Source organism: Muscardinus avellanarius (genome assembly GCF_963383645.1).
Source record: "Muscardinus avellanarius genome assembly, chromosome: 4".
Classification (NCBI taxonomy): Eukaryota; Metazoa; Chordata; class Mammalia; order Rodentia; family Gliridae; genus Muscardinus; species Muscardinus avellanarius.
The window spans coordinates 147,906,678-147,920,170 of NC_137789.1; the positions used below are offsets into that span (position 1 = coordinate 147,906,678).

The 13,493-nt window shown below is 39.5% G+C and overlaps 1 protein-coding gene across 1 annotated transcript in view; it reads left to right on the forward strand.

The window, feature by feature from the left end:
- Window positions 1-1,074: 1,074 nt before the first annotated feature.
- Window positions 1,075-13,493, forward strand: part of CCDC172 (coiled-coil domain containing 172) — a gene marked incomplete at both ends in the record, with an annotated part of 80,123 nt that continues 67,704 nt past the window's right edge. The window contains 2 exons of the mRNA XM_080695410.1: window positions 1,075-1,153; window positions 1,372-1,457. Of these exons, the coding sequence (XP_080551536.1) occupies window positions 1,075-1,153; window positions 1,372-1,457 (165 nt within the window). The remainder of the gene's footprint in view (window positions 1,154-1,371; window positions 1,458-13,493) is intronic.

Genomic DNA, 13,493 nt, shown 5'->3' on the forward strand with positions numbered 1-13,493 from the left:
AATCCTATGCAAAAGTACTAGAGGTGCCTTTCATGTTTAAGCTTTAATTAGTAACCGCTTTGGTCTGCTGACACTTATTGCTCAGATATTGAAGTGTTAATATTACTGCAGCTTGATTACAAAAGGCAATGATTAATTTTAAAGCAGACAAAAAAGATATGCCCTGATTACAGAGGAATGATTAAGGCGGAATGTCAGACATTGCACGTTTATAGCAGTCTTGCCGTCTTCAAAGGATAAGACTTTGCGAAAGTTTATATTTAGAATCATGGGTTCTTTGTACTTTATAATACTGGGTATTTGTGTCTTGGAGAGTACTCACCCAACTCCAAGAAGGCCTACAGACCTCTGGGGTTTGCGCTAGTGAATGCGCTGCAAGCAGAATGGGCGCAACGAGCCACCGTAGCTGAAAGTTCTCGCGAGATTAGGCCGGGTTATAAGGTCAGGGCCATAGGGAGTTGGCCCAAAGTTAGTGACAGGTATGTTTTTGTTTGTTTGTTTGTTTGGGTACTGGGGATGGGACCCACGGGCATTGTACCTCTGAGCTACACCCCAGCCCTATTATTTTTTATTATTCTTTATTTTGAAACTGGGTCTCACTGAGTTGCATAGGGCCTCACTGGATAGTAGCTGAGGCTGTCCGCGAACCGCATCCTCCTGTCTCAGCTTCACGTTGTAGATCCAGTTGAAGAAAGGGGGCTGCGATGAAGAGGCCAGACGCGCCCTGGCCCTCAGGTTTTGCCACCAGAGCCAGAAGGAAAGCCGCACAGAAGCAGATTCTTGGTCGGGGAGCCGCGCTCTGCCAGGGGAAAAGGCCGAGCCTGAGCCTGGGGTCTGAGGGCGCGGGGAGAAAACCGGGTTTGAGATCTTAGCAGGGGAAATCAAGGCCACGGGGTGGGGTGGGGGCTGACTCGGCCCCAGCTCGGGCTCCGTCTGGGTAGGGGACCGGAGCAGGAGATGAGTCTAGCTGGGAATGGTTGTAGATTAATCCTTTATTATGCTTTCCAGGATCCTCAGGCTCGGTTATAAAATATTTAACGACGCAAAAAGGATCCGCAGGAGCGCGGTCCCGCGATGAGTTTAGAGTCCTTGTTCCAACACATTATCTTCTCTGAACACCAGGCGGAGGAGAGTCGCCGTCTGATGCGAGAAGGTGGGGTCTTTTCTGTCCTTTGCTTGGGGCCTTTTAAAGTCTTCTGGATCTGCGTGCTTGGAGCCGAAGGAAAAAAGCCTGGGGATAGTGGGCAGAGCCATTAGGGGTCTTCCTTCCAATATCTAGGGTAGGACAGCTGAAAAGTGTCATACCAAATGCTACCGGGAACGGGGACTTGGGAAGGATTGATGTGTTTAAAGATTTAATTTGTGTTACAGTAAGGGCAGAAATAACCAGATGTCGTGAAAAAATTAAGAAAGCAACAGAGGAGCTGAATGAAGAGAAAATCAAGTTGGAATCTAAGGTATTGATGTGGAAAGCATTGCTTATTGTCACTTGATGCAGTCTATCTGAGCTCGGCTTTGGGGGGATATTTTACTATTTTAATACTTGTCCTTCAAGTAGGAACCTTAGGTTATGCTGGTTACTGTAGTTCCGTGTCATCTAGTAATATTTAAAGGCCTGAATCAGTTTATGCCTTCTGTTCTAATATGAACGTACCCTAAACAAACGGGTTTAAGTATGAAGAATTTATTGTTCTATTTGTGGGATGGTTAAGGTTTTGGAAGAACATAAAGTCATTAGAAGAATAAGTAGTTGGTGCTGTATATAAATTTTGAATAACATTTTAAGTGTACTATATGGGTGTGATGGATTGGATGTCTCTGTGTTTTGGACATGTCTTTCATCTCTGAGCATACCACTAGCATTTCCTTATTTGCTTCAGCACTTGGAAAGTTATGTTATTTTAAATCAGAACAAAAGAGTGACAGCTTCTTGAAGGCGCTTTGGAAGGGTAGATAGCATTTTGGAGAGGCAAAGAAAAGTAGTAGGAGAAAACCTTTGTGGCAAAGGGAGGCACACCTGCCTAAGGAATATCGGGAGAGGAATCCAGTCAAAAGCAGAGGCCTGAGAGCTGGGAATAGGAGGAAGTCAGTGCCTGTTTTTGATCTGGGAGAGGTGTGATAAAAGTGTCTTGAGGGAGAGCTTTCTGAGCTGCGATTGGGAGGATGGGAACAGATAGGAAGCTAAGAACATCGCTTAAGTATGTCACAGTGAAGGCCTCACTGGCTGGAACCAGACAGCTATTTAAAAACATTTATTCTATACCTAAGGAGGAGCTGAGCAAGCAGTGTTCAATGAGAAGTCTGCTTGCTTCAAATATGTCTATTACAGCTTACCCACTGTGAGGGATTTTCAGTTTTCTTTGTGAATAAAAAGATTTGAGAACCACTGGGTCAACTGAGTTCTTTCCACATCTGGCTCAAACATCACCCATAAAGCACTTTCTGGACATTTGGTAAAATAACTACACACACACACACACACACACACACACACGCACACACGCACACACACGTATATGTATGTACATATTTGCATTTGGATCCCCCAATATTTCATGAGCAATATGTTTAGAATATTTTTAAGCGTCATTCATTCTCATTGTGTCCATTGTCTTGCGTACAATACATAGTGTATTTAGTGAATTAATGAAAACTAATAGTGTGATAGATAATAGGGAAAATGCTCTTTTTCATTTAATTGACAGAATTGTCCATATTTACAGTTACCGTGTGATTTTTCTATACATGTGTAGTATACAGTTTATCGTGTTCAAATCAAGGTAAACCTATCTATCTCCTCAAATACTTATCATTTCTGTGTAGTCAAAACATTCACAATCTGATTTTTTACAGAAAACTTATACAGTACATCTTTTAAATACGGTTCATTTTTATTATCTCCGAGTCACTCTGCTGTGTAGTACAACACTAGACCTTACTTCTCCTAACTGTAACTGAATACTCATTGATGAACCGTTCCTCCTCTCTCACCCTCTCATCTCTGAGGTCTTGCTAGCTTTTAAAGTAGAATTTGGAACCGTTATTTGCTGAGACCCTATCTGCTGTTTTGCCTGTGAATAGCAAGTAAACTAGCTACTGTTGGCAGTGCTGAAAGCTGGTTTGATAGGCAAAGCATGAAGGACATCATGATGTAACTTTCTACTTCTTGAAAAAGAATGAGGATACAGGATTGGCAGCTAGCAGCTAGTAGAAGTAAGCAGCACAGGGCATGTAACTAGGTCACGCCAGGCACCTTTCTAACTACTTTACCTGTGTAAGTCCATGTATCCTAACAGGAATCTTACGATAAGGCACTATCATTGTCCCCTCCTTAGAGGTGAGGAAACAGAGAGAAGGAAAGATTAAATGTCTTGTCCATGATATAGAATTTGCAATTAACTACTATAGTGAAAGTAAGAATTTTTAATTAGAACAGATTTTTTTGAGTTCATCTAAACCTTTTTTATTTATGACAAATAAGAATACATCTGAAGCTTTGCATCTGAGGCAGTATTTTTAAAAGGTCACTTATATAAGTTTTTGTACAAAATGTGTTTTTCCAAGATGGGTGAAGATATTGACCTGACAGATAAGATTTTTTTTTTTTTTTAATAAAAGGTTTGAGCTGGGCGTGGTGGTGTTGGCTTGTAATACTAGCATTTGGGAGGTAGAGACTGGAGGATCATGATTCAGGGAAAGCCTCAGCTACTTAGCGAGGCCCTTTGCAACTCAGTGAGACCCTGTTTAAAAAAAAAATAAATAAAAAGAATAAAAAATAGGACCAGGAGTGTAGCTCGGAGGTAAAATGTCCCTCCGAGGTTTGATTTATATATAAAATAATAAATTGAATTAATATTTTTTTGTAGAAAGTTTACTCTTTGTAATATTTTGTTAATAGCCTATTTTGCTTGAAAATGGAAATGTGATTTATTCATATATACATCCATAAAGAAAATGTTGATTCAGTTGTATTAGAGAGAAGGCAGAGCATATCTCTAATGTTGTTTAGAAACATTTGCTGAAATTACTAATTAATATAGGCTCATAAATGTGTATTGCTTTTTAATCAGCTAATATACATGGGTAATAATACAATTCTATTTTACTAATAAAATTAACATATGAGGGTCACAGTTCATACAGCACTAATTTGTAATTGAAATAACTTGATTTATAATTATCATCAAGATGGTATGTGTGTATAAAGATTTAAAAGTAGAACTACAATTGTAATGTAAGTGACTAATAGGAAGAACTAAAGAAGTGATCATAAATTGATTTCTTGTTTCTTTTGTTCTCCAAGTTAATTATATGACTGCCAATAACAATGAAAACATATTTACTAGGCTGTTTGACTTGGCGTTTATTGACACATTTATCAAGTGGAAGCAGAAGGAGGAGCTAGAACATGATTTGAGAAGGGCAGTACTTGAGCTTTTATAGAGTTATACATTCAGAAAATATTTTGGGCATTTATTTTGGAGGTTGCTTGTGGTCAAAAAATGTACTTAGGAAGTACAGTATTCATTTTTTTCTGTTCTGTAAAACCCAGGTAGCATGTAATTAGAACTTGAGTGATAGCATTTGCCTTTCAGGGCTCAATGAGTCCTTTAAAATATATGGTTGCAAAAGTCTCAGATTATGTAGTATGATTACTTTGTGCATTGGACAGCCACAGTATGCCTGGTTAGGTTTGGTAATATGAAAACAGAAAGATGAGAACATGCCGTGGATTCGTATTAAAGCTTACCAGTATACCTAAAGCTTTTGATAGTCAAGGAAAGGTTTTATAGTATTGATGGCAGAGCCAACCAAAATGAAGGACTCACAGAATAATTGTTGCTTCTTTTAAGTATCAGAAGGTGTCTTTTTATTAAAAAAAAAAAAAGACAATCGGGGAGATGCAAATCCAAACTACACTGAGATTCCATCTAGCCCCAATCAGAATGGCAATCATTAAGAAATCAAACAACAATGAACGCTGGCGAGGATGTGGGGAAACAGGAACCCCTCTGCACTATTGGTGGGATTGAAAAGCAGTGCAGCTGCTATGGGGATCAGTGTGGAGATTCCTCTGAAAACTGAGAATGGAACCACTATACATGGTGGTTCTTACGGAATCTTTTCAAATGAACTGAAATCTGAATGTTATAGTGATACTTATATCCATGGTTATAGCAGCACCATGGAATCAGCCTAGGTATCCATCAACAAATGAATGTATTACAAAAACTGTGGGATATATACACACTGGAATTCTACTCAGCAATAAAGAAGAACAAAATTATGTAATTTGCAGGAAAATGCATGGACCTGGAGAACATTATGTAAAGTGAGATTAGCCAGTTACAGAAAATGAAGGGTCATATGTGTTTTCTCAAATGTGGAAGCTAGAGAGTTATTGGAATACAAGAGGGACTTAAATAATGGAGGAGAATCCCCAATGGAGTGATGGAGCAGTCTAGGGGAGAGAGATGAGGGGAGAGGGATAATGAATGAAAACACTTCTAATGACATAGAAGATACACATGCATATATGAAATTGTCAGTGTTAATTGAAGTATCGTGTACGAGGAAGGGAAGAAGTAAAGCAGGAGGGTGAGATAACTGAGTGCTGAGAGCACGTGTGTCTGTCTCTGTGTTTCATTAGGATGTGAGACTACAGTGCACTAATAAAAGTACATTAAAATAAAACAATATAGCCCATCCGTAAAAATAATAAATTAAGTATTAAGAATTGTCTCAAAAACCACAAAACAAATTAAAAATATATAACCATGTAAATGTGAAACTTCTTTGAAGTAACTATGACAACTACCATTAACAAAGAAACCAGAAACAGGGATCACATTGAATTTCATTAACAAAGTTATTTGTAAACAGCTCATATCACTGCCCTTTAAAATATTAGGGGAGCAACTCTACAAAACTTAAGCTGTGACAATTATATCACGATTTATTTACTTGAGTGTGGCTTGTTGCTCTTTAGGTCTTACTCCTCTTCTACCTAGTAGGGTCTGTCACTCCGCTTCTGTGAAGTCAGTTTTGTGGCTGTTTCTTTTTCCAAATCAACCTTGATTCCTTATTTCCTACGAAGGGATAGACTCTCCAGGCTTTTTTTGTGGTGCCAGAAAATAAATGCTCTCTTCAGCATGTTACGGAATTTTCAAACAGGGTAAAATGTCCCTGTGCCATGTTAACACTATCTTATCCAAATACATAGGAAATTATTCATTTGTTCTGACACTACCCTTATTTGTAAGGGGGAACACTTACTTGTCCAAATATCCATTCTCATTTTGAGTGTCACACTTCATTTTCTGTACTGCAACATTTGTAATTTGTCTTGACATGTTATTTTTACTTAATAAAGGTCATTTTCTTCTTTCCTTTACAGAAAGGCATTTATAATAATTTGGGAATTGAATTTTTATAAACATAGTACATAAAACCCCAAATAATGCCATAATCCCTTAGAAGAAAGTAAATGGAGGAAAAACTGGGGTTATTTTATGAATATTTTGTTTGTTTTTCCATTTTTAACTTATTGCATAAATATGACAATAATAAAAGATTATTTCATGAATTTTTAAAGAAAAATTATATTGAAATAAGGAAATAACTTAAGGTGGCTCCATTTACTTCTTTACTTCAAAATGCACATGTTCCTTTTTTTAATTGGTTTGGAACCCTCCCAGAACAGCAGGCAAAGTCATATCCTTTAGTACTTTATTACCTAAATAGAGAAAGAAAAAAATCGTAAGTTATCATTTACAGTATTAAAATGGAATTTTGTGATTGAGATGCTTTCTTTCTAGATTTGTTTTTATCACAGAAGAGTTTACATGCTTCCAAAATTAATTTTATTGTCGATTAAAAGTTTCTTAATCGGGCGTGGTGGCGCACACTTGTAATCCCCGGGCTTGGGAAGCGGAGACAGGAGGATCGCGCAGGTTTGAAGCCAGCCGCTCTGGCTTAAGAGACCCTGTTTCCAAAAATTAAAAAGTAGAAAATAGGTCTGGGAGTGTAGCCTGGAGGTAGAAGGGCTTCCAGGAACCCCAGTACCACCACAAAAAAAAGTTTCTTAAAGGCCCAGCGTTTTTGCACACTGATGTAATCCCAGCTACTTGGGAGGCTAAGGACTCCCAAGTTTGAGGCCAGTTTTGGCAATTTAGGAAGACCCTGTCTCAAAAAACAAAAAAATGGCTGGCTGGCAATATAGGTCAGTGGTAGAGTCCCCCGAGTTTAATATTCAGTACTGTAACAAATAAAACTTTCTTTAAAATGTGAATGAAAGAAGGACATTTTTTCCCTCTAATTAACATTTGTTTCAATAGCATGTATTTAGTCTTAATTTTAAAATAAGGTAGAAATTCTGTTTTTCAGTTTAATACATTCCTTTCTTTCTTTTTTTTTTTCAGTACTAAAGATGGGACCAAGGGGCATTGTACCTCCGAGCTACACCCCTAGCTCTATTTTTTATTCTTTATTTTGAAACAAGGTCTCATTCAGTTGCAGAGGGCCTCACTAAGTAGCTGAGGCTGCAAACCGCGATCCTCCTATCTCAGCCTCTCAAATGGTGGGGTTATAAGCGTGCACCACCATGCCTGGCTCTAATACATTTCTATGTTTCTATTAACTATGACCAAGAAAATATTGGGGGTAGTTACACTTTGTTGCTTATAGTCTCTGTGTCTTTTTCACATGAATTCCTTTCAGTCATTTGACATAAAATGTTGAATCCCTGAGGAGGTAGAAGGGATTTGGGGTCCAAAGCGTGAGGTAAGGAAGGGCCTAAGCAAGAGGAGGGATGCCTGCTGTGTTGGAAAAACTAAAATAGGTAACATTTCGCAAATAATTACAATATGCCTGACCTTATACTAAGCATTTTATAAGTATTATCTATAAATTCATTTTATAAATTCTCATTTTCTAAATTTATTTTATAAACTCTCACCAGAGTCAGTGAGGATGGTTGTATTGTTACCACCATTATACTTTTGAGAAAAGAGATGCAGAGAATTAAATCGCTTGTTAGAGGTCAAGTAGGGGGTACGCAGTAGATCCAACGTTGGAGTCTGTGCGCTGACTCGAGAGCTCTAGCCCTTAACCACTATACTATCCTCTAAAAGGAAGGAAAGAAGGAAAGGATGGGAGCAGATGCAGGACTTGAGGACAGTGACAGCAAATGGAAGGCGTGGTCCACTCGAAGCTGTCTCCTTGCTTATTATGTCAAATTTGGTAAGCTTAAGTCATATATGTTTAAAGAAGCTGTTAGTAGGAATGTGCTCTCCCCTTGTTCCTTTGCTTTGTCAGTTGAGAAGCCTTATGTAAGCAGGGTATTACCATCCTTCTGGAAAGATTTTCCTATAACTTGGCTACTCATTACTAAAGATCAGTATCTGTGAGGCAGCAGATTAGGATGAATAATGTATTGTCCTTGCCCTTGAGGGACTTAAAGTCAGAGGGATTACCCCTTCCTTGAAAAGCAAGCTCTTTCAGCTAGGCTTCTCTTGGTTGCAGGTAATAGAAATTCAGTTCAAAATGTCTTGAACAGTATTGGGGAATTAATTGACTTATGTAATTGAAAACCTGGTATTTGATTCAGCAGTTTTATCAGTTGTAATAGCATCAGGTTGCTTTTAACAAAAATATAGCCATGGTGGCTTTATAAAATAAGAATGTTTTCTTTTTTTCCTCATATAATAGGACGTCTGAATGTGGATAGTCCAGGGCCATTTATTAAAGATGCCCAATGAAATCCTAAGACTCTAGCATGTTCTTTTATTCCATCATCTCCTTAAATGTAACTTTCCTTCCGTATAGTCTCAAGGACCATCTCTAGGCATCATATCTGAATTCTAGGTGGAAACAGAGGAAGGAGTAAACTCAAAAGCTTTTTCTGATACAACTTTACATTGTTTTAGTGGAAGGGAATTCCTTCCCAAGGATTTAGGACTACATCTCTAAGATTCGAATTTTGCTACATGGTCATCATTGGCAAGGGATTCTGGGAATGAATTTTTAACAGAGTATATTCTTGCACTAAATAAAATGAAATTTTATTACTAGATTAGAATAGGAGAGAGAGAAAGAAGAGGAGGAGGAGGGAGAAGAAGGAGGAGGAAGAAGAAAAAAAGAGGAGGAGGGAGAGGAAATGAGGAGGGGTGGGAGATGTTTAGAAGCTATCTCTGAAAAGCAAGGAAATTTCTTTCCCAGGTCTCATAACTTCTCTTTCCCATCCCCTCCTCACACACAAATTATGACTTGTGAATCCATAGCTGTGGTCTTTCCAATTCAGTGGGCTGTCTGGAGATGGTGTAGGTTTACAAAATTATTAGCTAGTTTCTAAGGAAGGGAGGAGTGCATGTCAGGGAGGCAAGCAGTGTCTACACAAACAGTTTTGGCGGGTAAAGTCAGAATGTCATACAGAGAGTGCTTATAGTTGGTTGAAATGATTCAGGCTAATTTTTATGTTTTATCTTTTCCTTAGTATGATTTATTATATGTGACAGAATATAATATGAGATTTCCCCTATAAATTATCCCTCACTTAAAGAGTTGTTTTATGTTGGAGTCTTTAAAAACCTTTTATATTATGAAATGCACTTTAATTCTTTTATTTTGAACAAGAATTCAGTTAATGGTAGTTTTGGATGCTTGGAGAAATCACCTGATTGATAAAAAGGTAGACAAAAGACATTTAATGGGCTTAGTTATTATTTCTGAGAGGATGACCTCGGAATCCCAAGTGCTAGATGTCATTGGTAAAAAGCCACTTAATGATGGCTTAAAATAATTAATAAATCTCTAAAATATAATGTGATTTTAAAACAACCTATAAAAGTAACATAAGTTTGGTGTAAAGCAAAAATAAAAGTGTAAAGCAAAAATACATCTTGCCAGGGATATACAAATACAGTAAAAGTATAATGGCATGCATACGGATGATAAATAGTGCATCAAGATAGTGATTATGTCTGTTAGTGGCAGAAGATAACTGTAATCAGGCAAGGGTATACAGGGCACTTAAGCTACATGCAATGCTGTATTTCTTAAGTGGAAGGTGGGGACACAGCTGCTAGGTCACTTTACAAAATAAAAATACATTTTAAAAGGTACAAAGCAATGATTTTTAGTCTTTTCCCAAGGTTGTGCAACCATTTCTATCCAATTCCAGAACATTTTCATTACCTCAGAAAGAAACCCTATACTTATTAGCAGTCACCGTCCATCCCCATTTCCACACTCCAGTAGCCGTAGATCACAATGCTTTTTTTGTGGTCTCTGGGAATGTCACAGAAATAGAATTCCACAGCATGTGGCCATTCATGACTGGCTTATTTCACTTAGCCTGTTTTCAAGGGGCATCCTGTTGTAGTATATTATGAGTACTTCATTCCTTTTATGAATGAACAATATTTTATTGTATACATATACCATATTTTGTATCTCAGTTCATTGGATGACCCTTTGGGTCTTTTGTGTCTTTTAGCTATTATGAATAATGCATCTGTGAGCATGTCTACACAAATATTTGTCTGAACCTAGGTCTTCAGATCTCTTGAGTGTTCCATCTAGGAGTGGAATTGCTGGGTCAGATGGTAACCCTGGATTTCTTTCCTAAGAAAATGCTAGACTGTTTCCACAGTAGCTGTACCATTTTCGTCAGCAGTGTATGAGTGTTTCAGTGTCTTTATATCTTCCCCAACACTTATTTTCCATTTTTAAAAGCTATCTTAGTGGATATAAAGTAATGTCTTATTGTTGATTGTATTTCCAGTTCTCTAATGATATTGAACATATTTTTATGTGCTTATTGGCCACTTGGCACATTTATTCTTAACGTGAAATCTAAATAATGGTCATGTGTATGGTTACAATTCTTTGATGGAGATACAGGCCTCTGAGAAGTAGCAACTTCTCTTATTAAAAGAGTTGAAATGACTATATTTCTTATGAAATGAAAAATATTTTTTACAGAATATATTGGACTCCTTTTTCTTAACTTTGTTTTCGTGACTATAAGAAAATCCAAATAATATTTCATGGTAATAGCAGTTTAGAGCACACTATAACTATATACTAGATAGCTTTTCTGTTTGTAGGTGTTTATAAATCTAAAAAGTTGCACTTTCTGGCTTGGATCCATAGAGTGGAAAGTACACTGCACTGTTTCTAATTGTAAAATCTACCAGTACCTCTGTTCCTTTTTAAAAAAAGAGCTACTCTAAATAAATTGTTTAGCCTGAATGTTAGAATGTTTTGAACAGAAAAAAAATGTTTCCCTTCCAGGAATGGAGAAAATTCTTTAATTAAAGAATACCAAATTTGTGGCTCAGAATGCAGAAAGCATGAGATTAAATTTTAGTTGTTAGCCTCATAAAAGTATACAACACAAAGAGTTTTAATGTTTGTGATTTATTATTTCTTGGAAAATCAATTAACTGTGATTCCTATTTCTCCTAAATATCTTCAGTCACACATGGAATAATTACTCATTCAACAAACATCCATTAAACAACCTCTAAATCACACCATGAGTAACTGGCAAATAAGTGACCTTTCTTACTAATAAGAAAATTGATATCAAGCAACATCACATGTGTAAAACTGTCAACTCAAGAGTTTTGAGATTATTTTTTAAAATTTATAGTTTTTATTTTCTCTAAAATCCTTTAAAGAATGTCTTATCACATATGTCATGAATGACTATCCAAAACTTGAAAATACACAAATAGAGTCCCTTTGAGTATCTTACTGGGCATTAGCCCACTTACGTGGGGACAATTTGATTTTCTAGGGATGCTTGACTGTGCTGCCATTTTTTCAAAGCCTCTTCTTGAAATGCTCTTTCCTCAACTAGCATTGTGTCAGGCTCACTCAGTCTATTTAGGACTCCACCCCAACAGTAAGGGGACTATTATTATATTTATTTTTAAAATTTTTTTAAATTTATTTTTATTGGTACATTGTAATCATATATCACATTGGAATACAAGACTTGAGAGGATATACAAGCACACATCATCTAATCAGCCCTCATCCAGTCCCCATCCCATTCTCTCCCCCTCCCTCCATCCCATGCCTGTTTGGTGATTAACTTTGATACATTTGTTTATGTACCTCCTGCCGTTTAAAGAGGCTCTATCCTCCCCTATTCCATACCCTCTGATTGGTCACCTTAATTGCTTCACTATAGGGCCCTTTCTATAGCTCGACCTCTTCCTGTTGCCCCTTTCCTCCTAGTTATTGCTGATTAGGGGAAGCATCTGGTTTTTATTTTCTACGATATTTCTCTGTGCATGCCGCGTTGCAAGTACCGATCCCACTCTTGACGGCCCCAGTAGTGGCCTGGCTACCCGGTGGATTGATCTAGACCTTGCTGGCTCAAGCAGTGGCCTTGCCTCAGGGGAGGCCCCAATTCTGGTCTTGCTGGCCCCGACACCGGCCTAACCCCTCAGCTGGCTCCGATACCGGCCTCTGTGGCCCCAGCACTGGCCTAGCCTCAAGGCAGGCTCCAATCCCGGCCTCGGAGGCCTCAGTAGCGGCCTTGCCTCACAGAAGGCTCCGATGTTGGCCGCTGGCCCCGGCACCGGCCTAACCCCTCAGCAGGCTCTGATCCTGGCCTCGGAGGCCCCAGCTCCAGCCTTGCCTCGTGGCAAGCTCCAATCCCGGCCTCGCTGGCCTCGGCACTGGCCTAACCCCTCGGCAGGCTCTGATCCCAGCCTTAGAGGCCTCAGTACCGTTCTTGCCTCATGAAAGGCTTCAGTGCCAGCCGCTGGCACCAGCACTGGCCTAACCCCTCAGCAGGCTCCAATCCTGGCCTCGGAGGCCCCAGCACCGGCCTTGCCTCATGGCAGGCTCCGATGCTGGCTACTGCCCCCGGCATCAGCCTAACCCCTTGGCAGGCTTCGATCCCGGCCTTGGAGGCCCCAGTAGCGGCCTTGCCCCATGGCAGGCTTCGATGCCGGCCATTGGCCCCGGCACCAGCCTAACCCCTCGGCAGGCTTCGATCCCAGCCTCAGAGGCCTCAGTAGCGGCCTTGCCTCACAGCAGGCTCCGATGCTGGCCGCTGGCCCCGGCACCGGCCTAACCCCTCGGCAGGCTCCAATCCCTAGGCACTGGCCTAACCCCTCGGCAGGCTCCAATCCCGGCCTCGGAGGCCCCAGCACCAGCCTTGCCTCACGGCAGGCACCGAGTAAGGAGACTATTATGATTTAGATCTGAAATCTCCTCAGAAGCTCATGTGGTGAAGGTGTGGTCCCAATGTGGCAGTGTTCAGAAGTGGGGCCTGGGAGGCAGTGTGGGTCTGAGGGCCTAATCTCGTCAATGGCTTAACCCACTGAGGGGTTCCTTGCTAAATGAGATATTGAGAGATGGTGGAAACTTAGAGGCGGGACTGGTTGAAGGAAGTAGGTCACTGGGGATATACTCTTAACGGGCATATTTTATCCCTGGCCCCTTCTCTTTCTGTCTGTCTGTCTGTCTCT